Source organism: Xenopus tropicalis, chromosome 4 (assembly GCF_000004195.4).
Source record: "Xenopus tropicalis strain Nigerian chromosome 4, UCB_Xtro_10.0, whole genome shotgun sequence".
Lineage (NCBI taxonomy): Eukaryota > Metazoa > Chordata > Amphibia > Anura > Pipidae > Xenopus > Xenopus tropicalis.
In genome coordinates this window covers 63,072,765-63,094,653 of record NC_030680.2, presented here as the reverse complement: position 1 = coordinate 63,094,653, position 21,889 = coordinate 63,072,765, and the positions used below count along the sequence as shown (strand labels likewise).

At 36.5% G+C, this 21,889-nt stretch overlaps 1 protein-coding gene across 1 annotated transcript in view; it reads left to right on the top strand.

The window, feature by feature from the left end:
• The window catches only part of cdh13 (cadherin 13), a 512,601-nt gene extending 492,969 nt beyond the window's left edge, over positions 1–19,632 (top strand). The window contains 2 exon segments of the mRNA NM_001103078.1: positions 1,672–1,890; positions 18,200–19,632. Coding sequence (NP_001096548.1) covers positions 1,672–1,890; positions 18,200–18,207 — 227 coding nt within the window. The 3' untranslated portion in view covers positions 18,208–19,632.
• The last annotated feature ends 2,257 nt before the right edge of the window (positions 19,633–21,889 follow it).

Genomic DNA, 21,889 nt, shown 5'->3' with positions numbered 1-21,889 from the left:
AACACTCCACATAATAAATCCTATACCTTTACTAAGGTTATTTCATGTTTGTACAGGAGTATTACTGCCTGTCCTCAAACATGTTGATTAATTTCTTAGAATGACCTATGTTGCAGAGATTTTTCATCTGATTAAAATGACATTTCTGGGTCATACTTCATTTAGAAGTCATGGCAGACTGAAAAGATTCAAAATAACAGATTATTATATGTAATTCTGCTTTTCACCACTTTTCAGTAAATAGTCAATTTTTACATAGTGCTGTAACAGAACATTGTTGAATTTGTGCTATATTGTACATACTGATTGAAAGCTCAATACAATGGCTTAAGTAATACCAGACAACATATTTAAAAATAATAGGGTCTAATTTATAGTGCAAGTGCAAAAACTCATGTAAATTGCTTTGTTTTTACCCAAAATTGTTTTTCGCCCCATTCTTGAAAAAGTTCCGTAATGTGGAAATTTGCCGCGAATCCATGCCTGGCGAAAAATTTCACTCATCGCTATGCATGACAGCATGCCTTCAGCTGATATTGTACTAAATAAACAATTCATATTTAGAATATAGTGTCCTCGTCTATTAAATTGCAGCATGCTAACTGAAAATATCTATTGCATCTGGTAGTTAGTTCCAACAAAATCATCACATATGGAGAAAAGACTATAGACAAAACAGTCTGAAAGGATATAGTCTTGCATGCAAACACACTTTTAAAGCAGCTGCCTGTATAAGGTAAGCACTTTATTTTAAGATTAGCTAATTGTATAATACATCATTGTATGTAAACATTTTGTTAAGCTGTATTTTTAACTTTACCCAACAGATGTTTCTGTCTGTTTTCTGTCAGTTATTAATAAGCTTGGTAATCGAGCATTATCCTCTGAAGAGGTGAAGGTGTATTTTGTAGGACTGCTTATATATTCATTGTGCACATTTATCAACTTACTCTGGCTATGGCTTCAGAACTAATATTTGTTGAAGATCCCCAAACAACACACAAACCCCTAATATCACAGTAATCTGTTCCTTCAAAAAGCATAAATAAATACCATTTTTATATGCTGAAATCCAACTGCAAAACAGTTCTTCTCTTGCTGGCAGAGGAGGAGGGACTAAAACATTGATGTTACAAATTGTAATAACTCCTCCACAGCTTACAGACAGCATGCAGGAACTATATAACCCACAATGCATTGCACTGTGATGTTCTTTTCCTTATTGACATCACATGTGCAGGGAATTGTGGGATTTGGAGGATGGAGGCTGAAGGCAGGCAGACAGTTGACTACTGTTGCATTGAGTCTGAAAGTAGTCAAACCGATCAGCAGGCCAGGCTTAGGTAACTGTTCCAAATTATATTATTACATTAAAGTCATGAAAAGGCTGCATATTTTTTAAATTATGTATATGCAGAGTTGCTTGAAATTATGTTTACTTTTCAAAGAGCTTATGTTTGGGTGGAATTCCCCTTTAATATTTCCTTTTGTATCTGACAGCATGGCACTAAGTTACTGACTTTGTAACTAAAACTCGGACCTTGGGCAGTAGATGTCTTTCTTTTTTTGCCCAGATATAGGTGACAATTATAGCAGTAATTATAGTTAGTATAGGATACATTTCATATGAGAGTACCTTCTAATTAATGCATTATCTATGACTTTCTGCAGATACCCATGCCAAGGTCAGTCTTCTGCATAACCTGAAGAGAGCCAATTACAATCTGCCGGTCACGGTAACAGATTCTGGGAAGCCTCCTTTGAGCAACAGCACAGAACTAAAAGTACAAGTGTGTTCCTGCAAGAAGAGCAAAATGGACTGCAGCTCAGCCGATGCTCCCCATGTCAGCATGTTCCTCCTCCTCCTATTTTCACTCTCCAGTTTGTTTTGTAAGTTGTTATAGTGCAATTTTCCGATGACTTGCGTGTCATTAAAATGCCCTAGGTTGCCAAAAGAAAAGGCTTCAGTATTGAATGTAACAGTTGGAATATAAAAGCATGATTTTTTTCTCTTTTCTGTAATCATCTTAATGTCAGCAAATTACAAGTGAGAGGTTTATTTCAGCTAAAAGGTTCTACTGTAGGAGCAGTTATTCCAAGAAATAAGAAGTGTCAACTCCAAATTGTAAAGAGAAAGAAAAAAAAACTTAAATTACATATAATTCTAACTATTGTAAATTAAAATAGAGATAATAATAAAAAATCTTAAAGATCCTAGACACAGCTTCATGCATTGTAAATTTGGCCAAACCTCACCTGACCTATACATTAGAGGCTGCACAGTGAGTATGTAAAGCTGTATAGTGTAATGTTGTTCCATCCATCCCTGCATGAATGTTAACTGTTCATTTTAACATGCATTAGCAGCTTAGCACTAGGTGGAGTAATGAGAAAGGTTGTGACACAGGAAGTGGAAGTGAAGGGGAGGGACACACTGTGTGGAGAGAACAATAATAAGTCTGCTATTTTAAAGTGAAACAAAGAGTATACATATTCATTGCAAATCAGAGTTGCTTTGTAATAGCACAAGCTTTACATTCAGATTCATATAAGACCTGCTCTGCATTGAAAGACAACTTAGTGTGTTTAAATTATATTTTCATGATGCAAAATGCACTCTCTTCGATAGTAGCATTTATTGTCAAATTGCAGCCTTTAACCAATGAAAGCATGGTGTATTTCCCAAGTGATGCTACTCTTATCTAGCCAAGTATGTACTATAGTATACGGAGTACAGTAAAATAAAACAGTATATATGCAGTCTTGGTCATCATCTTGTATCCCCAGTACTAGAAAGAGATAATAAATGTAGACATGACTTAGATATATAATAAGCATATTGTGTGCTGCATTAACCCCTTTATGTGCTATGAGAACCCCACTGTATTGTTTCAGAAGGTTCCCCAAAAATATACATATTAAAAACCCTAATAGGCTAAACAATATAATAGCTTCAATAGCATGGCCTCATTTGCTTTATATGTACCAACTAGCTTTCAATTCAAACCCCCCCCCCACCTCCCAAAAAGGAATAGTACTTTGGTTCTTATTAAAAGAGCACTGTCTGCTTTAATCTTTTTCTCAATATGAAACCCAGGCAACCGCAACCCATGAATTTTATTTAGAAATTTAAACTTGCAAACATCAAGAACAAGTGAAGCAGAGTATTGCACATCACATAGCTAGTTCTACAGCAGCAAGACATTTCTGAATGTTCTGTTATCTACTGACTCACCTTTGCAAGAATCTCCATGATATGCAGTGTGAGGCTTTTCTGGATACTGACCCTAAATTCCAAACAAATGTATTAGTGTTTAATCAGTCTTTCTGTTCATGCATATGTAACAGTAATCATCCTCTAGATCATGGCATAAAAAATGATACTTTTATGGATAACTGTATGCCAAATTTGTTTTCTGAGGGGCTTATTTCATCCCAAAAGTGTTCTTAACCTGGGATGAATTCAGTCATTTTGCCCAAAGCTTGGCCAGCCTGAAAGCTACTCCAGTCCTTTGCCCCTAGCCCGGGAGCACTTTCTAAAATGTTGTTAATTAAGAACACAAAGCTGTGTTATCCTACACACAACACAATAAATATGTATTTGCCTTCACCTCAGGGTTAAAAATGTTCCTTATGATTTAAACCAGATATTTTTCCCTTACAGGATTACATACATTTGTCTGAATGACTGTTATGATAACACCCTCTATTATTTATACTTAGGCAAATTCTTTACTACAGTTGCTAGCTGCAAGTGAGATTTTGGATTTTTGTACCACTGATAATGGGTCATAATGAAGAGAAATAAAGTAAAGCACGTAAAAGTTAAAATTTCACTTGCTGTGTTTAGTACAAAAAAGATGCCATTTGTAATAACTAGGGAAAACTAGCACTTATAAATTCAGAACCATATTTCCACTGGCATACTCTGATGATTTCTAATCAGAATCTTCCAAATGCAGCCAATTAGCGCCTTTGCTTTGGTGTGCATGAACGCAGCCAAAGGAACATTAGATATAGAATGCACAGAGACATTTATGTTTTAAATGTAGTTTACTGATCTGTATGATCTGTCATAAAATATAACAAACATCAATGTGATTATGTTACTTCTTGCACTTTGTCCTTCATTGATTTGCTATGAATTTTCACATTTCACCACAATGAAGCATAGGGTACTGCAAATGGCAGGCAATGATTCCCACGTAAAAAAGAAAAAAATGACAAATTGAAACCCAGAAAATGTGGTGTAAATTAATGACAACAGAGGGAGTGACTTACTAATACAATGGGATGTGTCAAAATGTAACAAATGGTTACCTGTAAACAATGACATACAAGGCAGTTTTTGAAAACACTACTGCGCATACTTGTGGTAAGCTATGCTTAAAGAAGAATATAACTATATAACTGTACTATCTAAGCCAGTGCTGTCCAACTGGCGGCCTGCGACCCCCCTCTGTGTGGCTCCCCACCTGGCTGCTGTTATGGTGCACCTTTGTGTAAGATTTAAATGGTATCAGTATTGAGATTAACTGGCCCCCTGCATGGTTCACACCTCAGATTCAGGCTGTAATTCCTCTGTATTGTTTAAATATGTAATCCCCTTTACTGGTCACACCTTGTAATACCTGCATTGTTCACCAACTGCATTGTTTACACCTCAGGCTCAGGCTGTAATCACCCACATTGTTCACTTCTTCACACCTCAGACGGACTGTAGGAACAGTGCCAGCATTGTGTCACTGTATGTACACACAGGCAGTATAGGGCAGACAGAGCATGGCACACACAGGCAGCTAAGAGCAGGTAGAGTATGGCACACACAGGCAGCATAGGGCAGGCAGAGTATGGCACACACAGGCAGCATAGGTACAAGTATGACACACACAGGCAGCATAGGGCAGGCAGAGTATGGCACACACAGGCAGCTAAGGGCAGGTAGAGTATGGCACATATAGGCAGCATAGGGCAGGCAGAGTATGGCACACACAGGCAACATAGGTACCAGTATGGCACACACAGGCAGCACAGGGCAGGCAGAGTATGGCACACACATGCAGCATAGACTGCCAGTGCGTGCCATACTCTGCCTGCCCTTTGCTGCCTGTGTGTGCCATACTCTGCCTACCCTATGATGCCCCTGTGTGCCATAATCTACATACCCTATGCTGCCTGTATGTGCCATACTTTGCCTGCCCTATGCTGCCTGTGTGTGCCATGTTCTGCCTGCCCTTAGCTGCCTGTGTGTGCCATACTATTCCTGCCCTTAGCTGCCTGTGTGTGCCATACTCTGCCTGCCCTTAGCTGCCTGTGTGTGCCATGCTCTGTCTACCCTATGCTGCCTGTACGAGGTGAACCTGGCAGAGGTTTGTTAGTAGTTGGAAATAGCCATTAAATGGTCCCTAAGGTGTGCAAGTATGTGCTGGGGGTTGTTGTGCTATCCACAGGGGAAGAGGAGGCATATGGATTTAAGGGTGTGTCTTAATATGACATAATATAATTCTTTCACATATGAATGATGGTTGATATCCCCGCAGTGAACACCAACCATTTGGGTTTTTGCTGTGCTACCACCATTAACGTGGGTATGGTCTTGTGATAACATGGGTGTGGTTTGAAGTGGGTGCAGTTTAAAAAAGGGGAGTGGTCAAAAATGGCTTCCATTAGTGGCCCTCCACTATGTATGCTAGAGAAATGCCAGCCCTTGCACCGACAGCACTGATCTAAGCAATGCACACGTGTCACCACCACTGTCTGCCATATGCAAAGTGTTTCCCAGTCTGAAAGAAGTGACTGCTGTAGTGTTTCCAAAGAGCACAGCTATGGCCAAAACATTGGTGATAGCCAATAAAGAGTGAGAATGAAAACCAGCTGCTGGCCTTAGCTTTGTTTTACTGCCATTATATTTAATTGCAGTGTAAGTAAATCAGAGACTAGATGACAATGTCAGGCTTAGAGCTGCAACCACTCCCATCTGACTCACATGTGTCTTTTTGCAATACAAACAAACATTTTATATTTGAGATTTTGTTGTGTGCCATATTAACCCTCTAGCCATATAAACCAAATTTTCTACTTGTTCCACAAAGTGACAAGTTGGCATAAGAATTGTATTTATTACAACATAAATGTAGAATAAGTAGCAATAAAGTATAATTTCTTGTTTTTTTATGTTCACTCTTTTTCAGATTGGCACATACAGTGCCTATTGATTAAGAGACCAGTTGCACAAATGGCAGTAATTTTGTGGACAAAAGAATGTTCAATAATAAAACAATTTAAAAGCTGCAGTGAGAGCTGCAGTTTAGGACATTTTCAAATGTAATAAAAGAAAAGTATACTGTTTTCTGTTAATCAAAGGCACCTGAAAATCTTAGTTGCATAATTGGCAAAGATGTTTCAGTTTTTGTGATGCTATTGGAGAACCAATGAGTTGCTTTTCTTAAAAATGTCCAGATTCAAATCATGCAAAGTTGCAAGCTTTGGTAAATCTAAGAATCACAATCTTTAAACCTGCAAATTAGCCGTTGTACATTGTTATTAATTCTTTGGAATCAGCCCAGCGTTATGGGATTTTCTGAAAAATTAGCCTAAGACAATTGCATGATCTTCAAAAAAGACATTTGGGAAGCATCTCTGCCCTTATGGACCTAAACCCCATGTTAAGCCTAGGAGACATGCTGTTACCTTTGTTTTACAGTGACTTTCCAAAGGTTAACCAACCTTATGTTCAATACTGCTTGTTCTTTCTAATGATGAGCAAATTTTTTGCCAGGCATGGATTCACAGTTAATTTCCGCATTTTGTCATTGGCGAATTGTTTTGCAAAACTTCCATGAAAATTTGCTGTGGAAAAATTTGGCACAACAAAAAAAATCGCACAACAAATGTGTTATGCAAATTGTTTGCTGTTTCGCAAATCTTCATGCTGTTTCGCAAATTTTATGGCGAAGCGAAATGGGACAGATTCGCTCATCACTAGTGATGAGCGAATCTGTTCCATTTCGCTTCGCCGAAAAATTTGCGAATCTTTCAAAAGATCTGCGAAACGGCGAAAAATTCGCGAAACGGCGAAAATGTCGTGCGACAAAAAAAATTTGTCGCCCGCGGCTATTATTTTGTTGCGTGGCTATTGTTTCGTCGCCCGCGGCTATTGTTTTGTCGCGCGGCTATTGTTTCGTCGCCCGCGGCTATTGTTTTGTCGCGTGGCTATTGTTTCGTTGCGCGGCTATTGTTTCGTCACCCGCGGCTATTGTTTTGTCGTGCGGCTATTGTTTTGTCGCCCGCGGCTATTGTTTTGTCGCGCGGCTATTGTTTCGTCGCCTGCGGCTATTATTTTGACGCCCGCAACTATTCTTTTTTTGACGCCCGCGACAATTTTTTGACGTGTGGCGAATTTTTCCGTGGCGAATTTTTTCATCCGTTTCGCGAAACAATCCGCCAATGGCGAAACGCGGAAATTCGCCGCGAATCCATGCCTGGAGAAATATTTCGCCCATCACTACTCATCACTACTTCTCTCTAGAACATGTGTCATTACACAGCAATTATATCAGATAACTAAGGTTCCTTGTGTGACACTAGTCTTAATGTAATAAGGCATGTAGTTTGACCCAGGTCTAGACCCATGTTAGCTAATGCTGACGTTTGATTACTCTATTCTAGACCAGAAACCGTCTGATTAGCTGCTATGGGTTACTAGACCAAAAGGGTACAGCAGAAAATAAGATTACTTTGGGAAATATACCATAATGTTTGTTTAAGGGCTACTAAAGACACATATACCCAAAGTGGTTCCACTCTCTCACTACATGCAGAGGATGTCTGTTGAGAATAGGGGTTATTTACAGTCAGGAAGGCAGTGTGCAAAGTGCAAAACACAGACACAGTAGACCATTCTTTTGCACATCATCCTCTGTCAGCTTGCAAAAATGAATTGCAGCAGGTCTCTCCAGGCCAAGCTGACTGAGCACCCTAGGATACCTGGCCACCATCTTTGCCCCCTCATCTGCATGCTTGTTAAGAAATGCATACATGCACAGTGACATTCTGGGGGTACTGCATAATGACAAGCAAAGTGGGGGCAAGAGAGCATGGACTAGGCAGAAAAGGTACCTGCCTGGTGCCCACTCATCGTTGTGCCCTAGGCAGGTTCCTAACCCTAGTTCTGTGCACAGGCCACAACTGGGGCCTGTCTTAGGGCAGGTGGTATGGGCAGGGCTGGCCTGCACCCACCAGCAGGAGGTGCAGAGTGCAGTTGTCCCCCTGCGCAGGAGTACTCAACAATTAATGGGATTTAACATTAGAACATCATTGGCAGAGCATTCCACAACCTTGCTTCCCTCACTGTGAAGAACAATATGAGTTGCTTTTGAGTGCCCCTTAGTGCTCTTGCAGTTCTAGCAGGGGTCCCAGTAAATGCTTCCCAGTGTTTGCAAGAGCAGAACACTTTGGTTTATTTTCTGTGAATTCTTTTTAATTTTTGAAAGAGAGGAATTACTGAAACACTTTTTATTTCTTCTTCTTCTGCCATTGTCTGCAAGTAGAGGGAAAATTATTTCTATGAATGTTTTCATGTGTTTCCTGGAGTCTAAAAACTTACTTTCGTTATATGGGGGATCCCTATAGCAGGGATGCCCAACCTTTTATACCCGTGAGCCACATTCAAATGGAAAAAGTGTTGGGGAGCAACACAAGCATTAAAATGGTTCCTGGGGTACCAAATAATATCTATGATAGGCTATTTGGTAGCCCTTATGTGGACTGGCAGCCTATAGAAGGCTCTGTTTGGCTTTACACTGGGTTTATGCAACCAAAACTTGCCCCCAAGCCAGAAATTCAAAAATGAGCACCTACTTTGAGGCCACGGGGAGCAAAATCCAAGGGGTTGGGGAGTAACATGTTGCTCACAAACCACTGGTTGGGGATCACTGCCCTATAGTGTTTGGAATCTCAATAGTATGTTTAGGGCTGATTGCAAGGTCTGCTGGTACTGATCAATATTCTTTAGATGTTAGAAATATAAAGTCAATGTTAGTAGCCTATATATAAAAAAAACACAACTGTCGTGAGTGTAAGTGGCTCTTGCACAGATTCATTAATATAAATTGAATTTTTACTGTATAGCTGCATAGCAGAGATGACATAGATATTAGCCAAGTATTAAGTCGTTCTATCAAAGATATTCTGCTCTGGACTGTAATAAAATAAGTTTATCTCCCTGTTCAGCCTTCTTCAAAGCATCTGCCATCAGTCAGTCTGAGCAATTTTAGTAGGAAATGAATCAGCAGTCTGTTATGTAGAAACTGCTATTCTATGCCTATCAATCACAAAGTCACCCTCTATTATTAACAAGTGTCGCAGCATATAAAGACATTGTATGTAGAGTATCTGATTTTACACTCCTACCTTTCTAATAGTGCGATATGGAAGTCATCTCCTTTAGCATACTGTATAAAATACTGATTTGCTGCAAAGGTTTTGAAATAATTATGTTTATTCTTAAAGGAGAAGGAAAGATGAAAACTAAGTAAGCTTTATTAGAAAGGTATATGTAAATACAGCCATGAGCACTTACAGTAATGCTGTACTGAGTCCTCTATAAAAAGAAACACATGATTTCTTTTCTCTTTTTTTGTAAACATGATGTTCCAGTGTCTGACTTCCTGTCTCAGAAACATCCTTAATTCCCGTGGCCAGAGTCTACGCAGTTCTGTTCTCTCTCCTGCTCCCCCCTCCCACAAGAATGCAGGCAGGAAGTTACTTAAAATGGCAGCTGTAATCTTAAGCAAATGGAAAAAGCTTCTAAAGCTGTTTACTCGGGTATAGCAATAGTTCCTGTAGAATAAGTATAGCATTCTAAGTGGCACTAATGTGGCAAATCTATTGGCAGTAAAATGCCATAATGACTTCTTTCTCCTTTAAAGCATTAATAATAATAATAATAATAGTTGACATTTTTTTTTTCAAATAATTACTGCTGAGGGATGCACCAAAAATGCAGGCAGAGTTCCAGATATAACTGGGTTTTTTTGTTGTTATTTTTTAATTGTTGTTTTCCATTCGATACACTTTTTGGAAGGAGGGTGCTACTGCCAGGTTAAACAGAGCCAATTACAATTAGCCTCACACAGACCTATGTGATATTATTTGATGATACATATGCCTCCATAACTGAAGGAATATTTTCGGCTGATACAGATTGTGTTGAATTACATGCTTTTGCAGGCCACTGTACACCATGGCACAACATGTCCTGTCATTCATTTCAATAGAAAATAAAACGTGATTTATCATGAGCAGTGCCATACTGGGACAAAGTGAGCCATCTGAAATAATACAGTGTAGGCCTATAACAGGATGACAGGGGTTTACTAAGGTCTGGGCCCTTATCCTGGTAGGCCAATCTGAGGTTGTCACTGCAATAAATGCTTTGTAAATGTCCCAGTTCATTACAATACTTCCCCAACTAATAGAAAATTGTTAGTAAACTGGATATAATTTGAAATCCTGGGAATTCATTAAGGTTCCCATGTTTACATCTTTATATACCTGCCCCTTAGTTTGAAAATGCAGGACAAAATATTATTAAACTGCTTTGTGTTTTTTAAATGGTACTATTTGTACCATTTAACCAGGGCACTATCTTTAAGGAGTTTGTAGGTTATCCCTGAGCCTCTGAGAGTTTCTTCCCACAACAAGCTTAACCGACTTCTAATTATCCATGTAATATTTATCTTTTAAAAAATATTTATATAGAATAACATGTATACAAATATTTGGTGTTGATTCAAAGTTTAAAGGAGGAACTATAGGAATGCAGGCACATCAACAAGCTTTTTGGAGCATAGGGGCAGATTCTTGGACTTCGTTTATCTCCAGGCTAAGAAACCTCCACATCTTGCAGGAACTGTATATTTATTTCAGTACACCAGCTTTTTACAAATAAACCCAATAACAGATAACCTCGTTGTGCTTGCATCGTAGTAACCTGTTATCTGGCAGATTTGTAGGAAGGAATTTTTTCCCCTCTGCGGCAAATTAGAGAGGCTTCAGATGGGGTTTTTTTGCCTTCCTCTGGATCAACTAGCAGTTAGGCAGGTATATATAGGCATTATGGTTGAACGTGATGGACGTATGTCTTTTTTCAACCCAACTTACTATGTTACTATGTATTATTGTTGCTTATTAGTTGCAGTTGTTTTGAACTTTATGTAATGCCCCTTATAGCAATAAAATGTAACAATTTAAAGAGGAGTTCATAATTTGCTGGCAGGAGAATAAAGGTATCTACCACCTGGCATATATATTTATGTATAACAATTAACAAGCAAGTGACATTAAAAAAAATAAAATGTAAATAAGTAACGTTAAGTATTAAAATATGCTTTTAATCTTTTGTCAGCGAAACCCCTGTTGAAAGCCTCTGTGAAAAAGAACTTGTTATAGTTTGTTTCTATATGCTAATACGTTGTTTAGTGATGATCAAACCATCTACCTCCAAAAGAAAATATTATAAACTCTCTTTGATGATCCAGCTCTATTATAACAAATGTATCATATTTTGCAGTCGCATCAGAATTGTCAGGTTCTGAAACTGTTTATCTGTATTTGATCTTCTGTGTGAATGGTGCAGCTTTGTAACACCTGTTACTGTGCAGAGAGACAAAGTGATGGGTGGGAGACTGGCTTATTGCCCCCAGTGCTCATGGAGAATCAGACGTTTCCTTCCATGTAATACTGACCATTCTCTTCCAAGGTAAAAGCTATTCCTTCCAGGTGGGCACTCATTGAACACATGCAGCTTTTAGGGACAAACTTTCCATTTCAATTTAGAAATCAGAATCTGACTTCCATACCACATCCAACTCATGGGGATTAGTAGCGGAGGTAATGAAAGTATTGGCATTTTTGTCAAAACAAAACGTATGGCGGAATTCTAGCGCAGATGTATCAGGCAAGAACATTTGCTCATCCTTAATTAAAAAGCTTATACAGAAATCTGTATCAGGCAAGAACATGTGCTCATCCTTAATAAAAAGCTTATACAAACTCCATGACTCTTTACCTTACACATTTCATACTTTACAGTACTTATTTGTAGGTGATAAACGTCAGTGACTCTAGCTGCAACTACACAGTACATTGCCAAAATGCTCACATCTAGTGGTAGATATAGGAACAGCACTCAACAGTAAAACAGTCTGGCCATGGCTAGAGTAGAGTAGTAGCCTATCTAAAAGAAGTTACATAGTAAAGTGCTGGCTTTTTCTAAGAACTCAGGATAAGGCACAATGACCTGAGATGGCTGCCTACACACCAATGTTACAACTTCATTGAATTCCATTGTAAATTTGACTTAGCCTTGGAGTGCTTAGTACCTAAAAGTGTAGCTAAAATAGACACATTTCAGTATGGATTGGAGCACACTATCTTTGCAATGTGCTGATCACATGTATTAATCTATCTTCAACACACACATCTATGGAAGTATCTTCACATCTTCTGCCTTCATTTCAACCCTTTCTCCTGCCCTCCCTTTCTCCATTTTCTTCTATATCTCCTGACATATTTGAAGACAGCCTTGAGACAAACGTGCATACTCTGTAACTTACCACTGATTCTTTATTTCAATATGACCTTTTTTAGAATCTAGCTGTATGCTTTGAGTATGATTTGAAGCGTTAAAAAGCTGAGTGGTGCATTGTGAAATGTATCCTGTACGGCTGCCGGAACTTGCTTGTTGTGCGCAGTGGGGGAAATGTTCAACATTAGGAGAAGTGTCAGACGTGAAAAGTTTTGGGAAGGTTTTGCGTAGGTGCCGCGAAATTGTCTTCATTGAGAAGGTGCATTTAAATATCTGTTTCAAAACAAATTTATAATGCACAAAAAGAAAAGGCGAGAAATGTATTCTGACATTTTGTTCAGTCTCTATGATGAAAGCTATTTTGTTCTGAGTGCTAATGTTATGTTGCAGAATATCACATAAGAAATGATACTCGCTCTTTTACATACTCCGATGCTTGACTGGAAGAAAAGACTTGTTCACCCATTACAGATATTATTTCATTAGTATTCTGGTCTAATGCCACAGTGCCAACATCTTACAATGCAGAGCTTTTAAGCAGACAGTTCAAACATCTGAATTACCACTTTGTAAGGAAAGTGATATTTTTCCCAAATTTATTGTGCTCTCTGCCACCTAGCAATTATTTCCAAATGCCGGCATACCGCTGCATGATGTAGTGCTCACTTTGATGTTTCTTGATATTGTTGTTGACTGCTGCACAATTTCTAAAATATTATTAAAAACAGGATCTGTGACAAGTGTACTGCATAAGCGTAGTGTGGCATTTAGATGAAGAGAAGCAGAAAGTGATTGTTGCCGTGTCTGTGTACTGAATCTGAATGAAGTGGGGTTCATAACTGACACTTTTTGCTGAGTCTTTAAGAGGAATAGATGTTAATTTTAAAATGATTTTATATGCAGATGGTTGTAAATAGGATTGTCTGTTTACGTGAATGTTGTTTAAAGGAAAACTATACCCCATACAATGTAGGCCCCTAGAAAAATATATTGCATAAACAAGTTCATATGTAAAACCCTGCTTCATCTAAATAAATCATTTTTATAAAAGTATACTTTTTAGTAGTATGTGAAAGTGGGAAATCCTAAATAGAAAACTGCCATTTTAAGTACTAAGGGCTACCCCTGGGATCATATGGTGCACACAAACAAGCCAAGGCACACACATACATGCTAGGCAACATGAGACAAATAATGGAAAGAGTAGTGTCTTTTGCTCTCACACTTCTTTACAGTTAGAGCTGCATTATTTCCTGTCAGGTGATCTCTGAGGGATTACATAGTCCATCACAAAATGGTGGCTAAAGGGAAATATATTTATATTTATGCAATATATTTTTATAAAGACCTTCATTGTTTGAGAGTTCAGTTTCCCTTTAAGTATTCATTCTAGGAGTATATACATTTTTTTAAAGCAGAAAGGTTTACTGTTACTTAACACAGCTTCATTTTTTGTATGACATTTTTTTGTAATCACAAAGGTCAGACTGACTAAAACTTATAATTCCTGCAGTGTCCCTTTTTGCTTCATGTAGTGAAAGGTGCTAAGTGTGCTACAGGCCTTGTAAGCCACCGCAGCTGATGAGTAGCTTTTTAAAACAGACATCTCATTGGTTGGTTTTGGTATCAAGACCTGGGCTAACATTGACAGTTATTTCACATTTTGGGCCAGATTTAATTCCATGGCAAAATGTTATTTTATGGTTTAGCTTGAAAAAATTGATGGGCAAGACTCAATATGAAATAAATAAAAAAAAAATCTCCACTAATTAATTCAGTTAATTCAGTTCCCAGTTTTGGCATAGACTTCAATGGAGCTCTTATGATATGTTTTTCTAATTAAATTGCATCTGATTGGCTCTAAGGAAAATCTGGAATTAAATTAGAAATAATCCAAACCCTTGCCTCCTTTATTCATCTACCTCAATTTGCATCTTGTTTTCTACTTTTATTAACCATTAGGTTTCCTTTCCTAAGCAGCCCTGGGATAACAAGCGCAAAGGATACATTTTGTACTGAATGCTGTGTTGACATAACTGTAGCTCAGCAGTAGACTGGCTAAATGCAAAATAAAGTTTTTTCAGGGTATTTGCCCCAATTCTTGTGGGTGGTTGATCATTCATTATCAGGTGCAGTTATATAAATACAGGTATGGGACTCCTTATCCAGAAACCTATTCTCCAAAAATGGGAAGGTCATCTCCTATAGAATCTATTTTAAGCAAATACTTTTGATTAAAAAGATTTCCTTTTTCTCTGTAATAATAATATAGTAGCTTGTACTTGATGGTAACTAAGCTGCATGAACCCATGTTGGTACTAAAGCAATTCAATTGGGTTTATTTAATGTTTAAATGATTTTTATGGTTTTTCAAATTACAGAAAGATCCCTTATCCTAAAATGCCAGGTCCCAAGGATTCTGGGTAATAGATCCCATACATGTATATTACCATCTTTAATAAAGAAATGTAAGCTTACAAAGCAAACAAGGTTTACTTTTTATTTTTGTACTAACTATACATATTATGTTCAGTGCACAGGATCTCAAACATCATGATTGGTCATTAAGAGGTTAATGACAATGTGTATTTAATTGCAGACATAGGGTTTATTAAGATACATCGGAAAAAGGTTCTCATTAATAAATAAAATGTAATTTAGAAGGATTTGCTAACAGCACAAATTCATGTCCATGCATTAAAGATTATTGCAAACACAAATCATGAGAAGTCCAATAATGTGCAGTTGTGCTGTAATTTAGAAATGTTAACATTGCTTTTCTTAATACATATCATTAGCAGATTAACCATTCTTCATGCAGAGGTGCAGTCCCATGCATGGGTGTGGGGTTTGATTATTTTATAGGGACAGCGACAGAGGCAAAATAAATGTATTTTTCATGTTGCAATTATTTGTATTGTCCTGTAACTGAACTATCATCTGTGCCTTTTAATGTACAACTTCTGTGGTATTTTGAGTGGCTTAAACCCTGAGCGTAACTGTATCTATGTATATATATATATATATATATATATATATATATATATATATATATAATTAGTTTTAATAACAGTTCTGCAGTGGTCTACAGTATTCTAGTTTTAAATCTTTCATTTTAGTCAATGCATTTTCTTCTTAATTGCCAATCTTTAATATGTGAATTAACTGATGTGTTTGACTTCAAGCTTGCTCCTCTAGGGATAAAAGTCTACTGGCTGTGAAATTAGAACGAACCGGAGCAAATTAACTCCTATACTTCCCTTTTAATTTTGTCAGCAATTGCTGTTTCTCACGAATGACACGTGAACCTATTGTACACTGTAAAATTAATAAGATCTCCCCAAGCATGAGGTGTTATGCTCAGAACAAGGAAGGCTGTGCCATAATATGACCTTAATTTTAAATGCTTTGTTGAATTAATTATGGGTAATTACTCTTTTTAATATCAAGTAGTGTGTTGTATAGTGAGACTATTGGTTCATGTAACTAAGCCACGTGAAATCAGACACAAAAAAAAAAATTTTTTTTTGGCACCTACAATTAATAATTCTATCTTATTGTGTCCTAGTTCTTTTTTGACTTTTATACTCTTTAAACACGATTACTATAGCAAACATTTTTTAATAACGCAATTATAATATGACAGGTTCTTGGCTGCTCTTCAGCCAGCTAAGTTGTTTTCTATTTAATTTTTCTTTGTAAAACCTTGCCCTGCTGACTGGAATCATGATTTCTGCTAGATACAGTGGTTGGATTGAAATCGGTTACTCAGCCAATATGGAATACCTTTCATGCCTTGTCTTTTATCTGTATACCTGCCACCAGCACTACAGGATCCCATAAAGAAGAACTTCTCTAAGCGCCTCACTATCAATTCTAAAAGCTAAAATCCATTAATATTTGTCATTGCTATGAAAAGAAAACCCAACCACAGCAGGTGGTTAAAGGTTTACACAACAATGGTAGCTATAACCCAGAATCCCATTTTCCAGTAACTGTAACATTTTAGGTGTTTGTATATATCATACTCACACAAATATAACAAAAATATATAATATCTAAATATGTGCTTGGTTCTTGTTTCTTTAATATGGACTATACAATGTTAATTTATAAACAAAAAAGGCAATCCGTAGATCAAAATCATAAAAAAATAGGAATGGAATAGTAGGAATTTAGAAATTGTTTTGTAAGGTTAGAATTAATAGCTGTCTTTGCAAAATAAGGAGTATGAGGGATATTACTTAAGTCCCTTTTTTTCACCCTTTCCATTACTGACTACAGTAGATCAAGCCGTGATAAACAGCCTCACATAAGAATGATTATCTGCAATAATGTAAATTGATTCTTTGATTCTGAATAATATTTTTTACTGCCATTGTCAATATAAATTTTTTTATATAAAAGCATTCTCTGAAAATAGATTTGGTTTTATGCACAAACCTAATCCTGTTTTCTTTTAATTTATAAGACATAGCAACCAATTAGCATTACCTTTGTTTATCCTATTAATGATACTGCCGATAGGTATCCTTTTTTTTCTGTTGACTAGGCCCATCCCTTTCTCCATCGTGAGTATTTAAACAACTTATTAATGTCTTTATACTACCTTGCCTAGATTACTGCAGCCTACTACTTACACCTTTAGTCTCTTGGGGAGTCCACCTCTCACCTCCCCCCAGTCATAATTAAACTCCATTGCTAGAATCCTCTTGCTTTTATCTAAGAAAAAAAAAACCCTTCCACTGTTACAAATCTATATTATGATGCTCTGTCAAGCAAAGGATATATTACAAAATCATTTAGCTAACATTCAGTGCTCTTCACTACTCTAAACATCACTTCCTGATTGCACTTGTGTCTCCACCTGTTTCTGGTTGTCTCCTGTGTTCCTCCATCTTGTTACTTTCATATTTACTGTCATCTCCCATATCAAACCTATTTTCCTTACTATTCTTTGCTTCTGGAATCCCTGAATTCCTTCTTAAGGAAAATCTCCCTCAGCTTCTTTAAAACTAAATTCAGATCTTACCAGCATGGTTTTTGGTCCAGTCTTGGCACTAATAGGCCAGCACAAAAACCACTAGGAATAGTAGCATGTATTACCCTTATTTGTTCCTGTAAGCCATTCACCCAGTAATATTGTAAACTCAAAACAATATTAAACCCCTGTGGGAAAGGGAAAACCATTAGCCTGGGCCTCTATAAATTTATATGTATTGCATTGTTTGCTGACCTGTATTATTACTGTATTATAAATGAAAAGGGCTGTGTGCACAGGAGAGCTACTGTATACAAATAAAGTTATACATTCAACATGTGTTAAAAAAAAGCATGATCATCAAATTCAGCCCTCTACTGTAGAAGGTTTTGATTGAGAGATAGGTGAGGAAACCCAGGCCCTAAGATTTTGCCAACCATGCCTCTACAGCAGGCATATTTTGTCTTAATCTAATAGGGTTTGAGGTATAAAAAGAAACATCATCTCTCTGAAACAAAATACAGAACTTTTGTATATCTGTATGTAAAAAAATATTTAATAATGCAATTCATTCTCTTTATGTATATTTGATAACATTTTGCTTTTTCATTTTTCTTTGTCTTACTTAGATCTGTAAGTACTGGTGACTTTTATAAGCTGACTACTGCATTGCCATGGCAACAGAATGAGAAAAAAAACATTTTCAGAAGAAGTCAGTTTACAGTTACTTCGCGACTAGGCCTCAACTGCTCCAGATTCAGTTTAATTTGCACCCTCATAAGTCTTTGAAATGGCACACCAGTCCTTGGCAGCATCTGTTCCTGCATTCTTTGTATAAATGGATCCCTGCTGAAGAAGCACTATGAACCTTTTTGGCTTAAAGGCTTACGAACATTAGTATGAACTTGTCCTTCTCAAGGCAGAAATATTACTTTTACAGCAACGTAAATATTTTTCTTTTAATGTTATAGTACCCATAACCAAACCTTAAACTGTTTATCCGTCAGATTTGTGTGGGTGTTTTTCATTTCAACACAGGCCAGAGATTTTCCCAGATGAAAATACAACTTGCGGCTGTAACCAACGTGTCTGAAGAACTCGTGTTGTGTCCACTCAACCGAGACACTTAGAGAAATACTCTAAAGGCTTTCTTAATGAGTTCATGTTAATAAGATTACCAATCAGCATATGACAAGGAGAAAGCATTGCAGAGCTGGAATGTTGAAGTAACAGATTAAAGATACATTCACGGTGCAACTAATATGTAATAAGATGATGCTTAAACACATTGTAAGCCTGTTAGAAATAATTAAAGTACCTTAACTGCTTCGCTGCTGGGAAGCATAAAAAAAAAGTAGTAATACTTTCAGCCACAAAGGGATATTTGTTACATACATTATAATGTATAATTGGTAGATGAAGAGAGCAGTACAGGTATCCTGCATAGGGATGTTTAAACTACATCTTTAAAAGTAATTATTATCCCATCAATTATTTAAATATTCCCTTTTGGGTTTTTTTGCACAGTAATGCTGTCATTTTCAGCTGCTGCTACATAACATATTTTAAAATTGACATGGTTTTCTTTAATTTTCAACAATTAGAGGCCTATTTATAGTGATTCGAGAATCTGTCCCCTTTTGCTTCGCCAGAAAATGTGCAAATTTTGCAAAAAATTGACGGAAAATTCTCAAACATTCTGCGAATTCTTGCGCATCAAAAAAAATTGTCAAAAGAATTTTTTTCACGTGAGTCAAAAAAAATGACACACGCAAAAACATTTTTACTTACACGTCAAAAAACGTGCGCAATATTTTTTTTTTATACAGCGAAATTTTCCGCAGTGAATTTTGTCGCCCATTTTGAACAATAATCCGCCAATGGCAAACCGTGGAAATTTGCTGCAAATCCATGCCTGACAAATTATTTTGCCCATCACTACCTATTTATCAAAATTCCAATTTGTGAATTTTTCTAATTTTTTCCTAATTCAAATAAACTCTAAAACATACCAAACTTGAATGGGTCCTCATTTATTAAAAAAAACTCAAATATAAAAAAATTAATCAAATTAAACAGTGAAAAAAAATTCTACTTATCATTTCAGTAGGTCAAAAAAACCGGAATAACTCAAATTGAAAAAAAATTAAATTTGGGTAGGACAACAATTGACTTCTACATGAACTCACAAGCTTTCAGATGCTGAAGCATTGCATTCAAGTTTTTGAGCATGATAAATAGTGAATATTATTATGGAAACCCAAATTTGAATCCATGAGTTTTAGCGCAAAAAAAAAAAAATCAAAATGAAATGTTGATAAACCAGCCACCTAATGTCAGCTGCTCCCAAAAGAATATGTTTAAGGCCTGGCTGCAAAACAGTATCATTAGAAAATCTGTAATTTATGTCTTGATGCTTGCTGTTTGCTAGGTGCTCAGTCATGAAGTATATAAGAACTGCTGTGCCCTTGTTTAAAAAAAAAATAAGGATTAATAAGTAAAAAATATTTTTTCACAGGACTCCACTATTTTACTCCACATTACACATAATGTTAATGCAGAAATATTGAATTTTATTTTTCATGATGTTGGTTTTCTTTTTTTATTGGTTTGCATGTTCCCTCCAATAAAGATAAACTACATGTTGAGTGAAATTTGATAAAAAAAAAAAACTTGTTTTAGAAATAAAACTCCTTTGTACACTGTTCTATAAAACTACATAAATACCCCACACAAAAAAACCAGAAAAGAATGAGCGTCACAGAAATATGACTATATAAACAGGGCAGGTGTTCTGTATTATTCTCTGCCAAAGAGGTGTGCAATGTATTACAGATCTCCTTGACCTAAAATCAGTTCTCCTTTATCTTAAGGTTAATGTAATAAACTTTATGTCTCCACCCACTAACTTGCAGGCTTGTATGTTGTTTTGGGTATATTTCTGTTTTTGATTTTTTTTTCTCCTTGGGGATAGGTCTATAATTATAGCAAGTACATGATATCAAACCACAGTATGTCACCCACACATCTATTTAACATAAGAACAAAAATAACAAATATTTTTAATAGTCTTTGAGAAATAAGAAAAAAAGGCATCGAGTTTAAAATATCTTTTATTCTGTAAGCATGAAAAAAGGAAAATTTTGTGCGTGTTGAGATAAGTATTTTATGTTATCGGAGATGAAGACAAATTTTTATAAAAAAAAAAATATTGTGAATAGAAATGAAGTAATTTTGTCTGGATCTTAATTCTGTAAGAATCCTAGTATTTGTGATGTGGGAATGAGTCCTCCGTCTCTTTTTTTCTTTTTTGTACTGATTTGCTTCATGTTATGAGTCAGTGCAGGCTGTATGATTCAATTCAAGCTGGTAAACTGAATCCATGAAAATATCACTCATCTCTACTGATAGATATTGGTTTTCATTAAATTATACAGAACCTAGGAAAGTATTTTTGGCAACTTTTTTAGTTGTGCAAAGTTTGTACAAAGTTTAATTACCCATGGCAGCCAATCAAAATGTTGCCTTTAAAAAGGTGACACTAAATTCTATGGGGCTAATGTATTGAAAATAGTGATTCGCCATTTGAATTGTTTTGCAAAATTTCAGCGAAATTTGCTGCAGAAAAATGTGCATCAAAAAAAGTTGCAGTCACATCAAAATAGGCATGGTCTCATCAAATTGGGCAAGGTTGCATAAAAATGGGCACAGTCGCATAAAAAAAGATGCGGGTGACCAAAAAAAGACACGGGCAACAAAAAAAGACACATGCGACAAAAAAAGACTCAGGTGACAGAAAAGGTGTTTTGCTGATTTTTCGCTGTTTCGCAAATTCTCCTGTCATTTCGCTAATTTTTCGGCCAAGCAAAACAGGATAGATTCGCTCATCACTAATTGAAAATTATAATTACGGGAAAAAATGCAATCCAGATTCTGTTCAAATTTTATTTCTAACTAAAATTTCATTTTTTCAAAATGTAGACATTAAAACCTGGTGAGCTAATGAAAAATTATTTAGAGGTGTATTTTCAGCATTCAAGCTATTCTCTAATTTTTTTTTCTTAATCGACTTTTTAATAGAAGGTTTTTGTATGGCATGTTGTGACTAATTTGAAATTTTCCATAAATGTCCAGTATTTGAGGCTTTTTTTCCCCCTCAAAATCTTTTACAGGAAAACTCAGTCAAGTTAAGCCAAGATTTTTAGCCACAATTGAGTTTTGGAAAAGACTAGAATTTGAAAATGAGTAAATTGGCCACCCCCTCTTGATCTGTTGCTATGGGTATTAATCCTTGTGCAAAGTCTGTGCCTTTAATTACA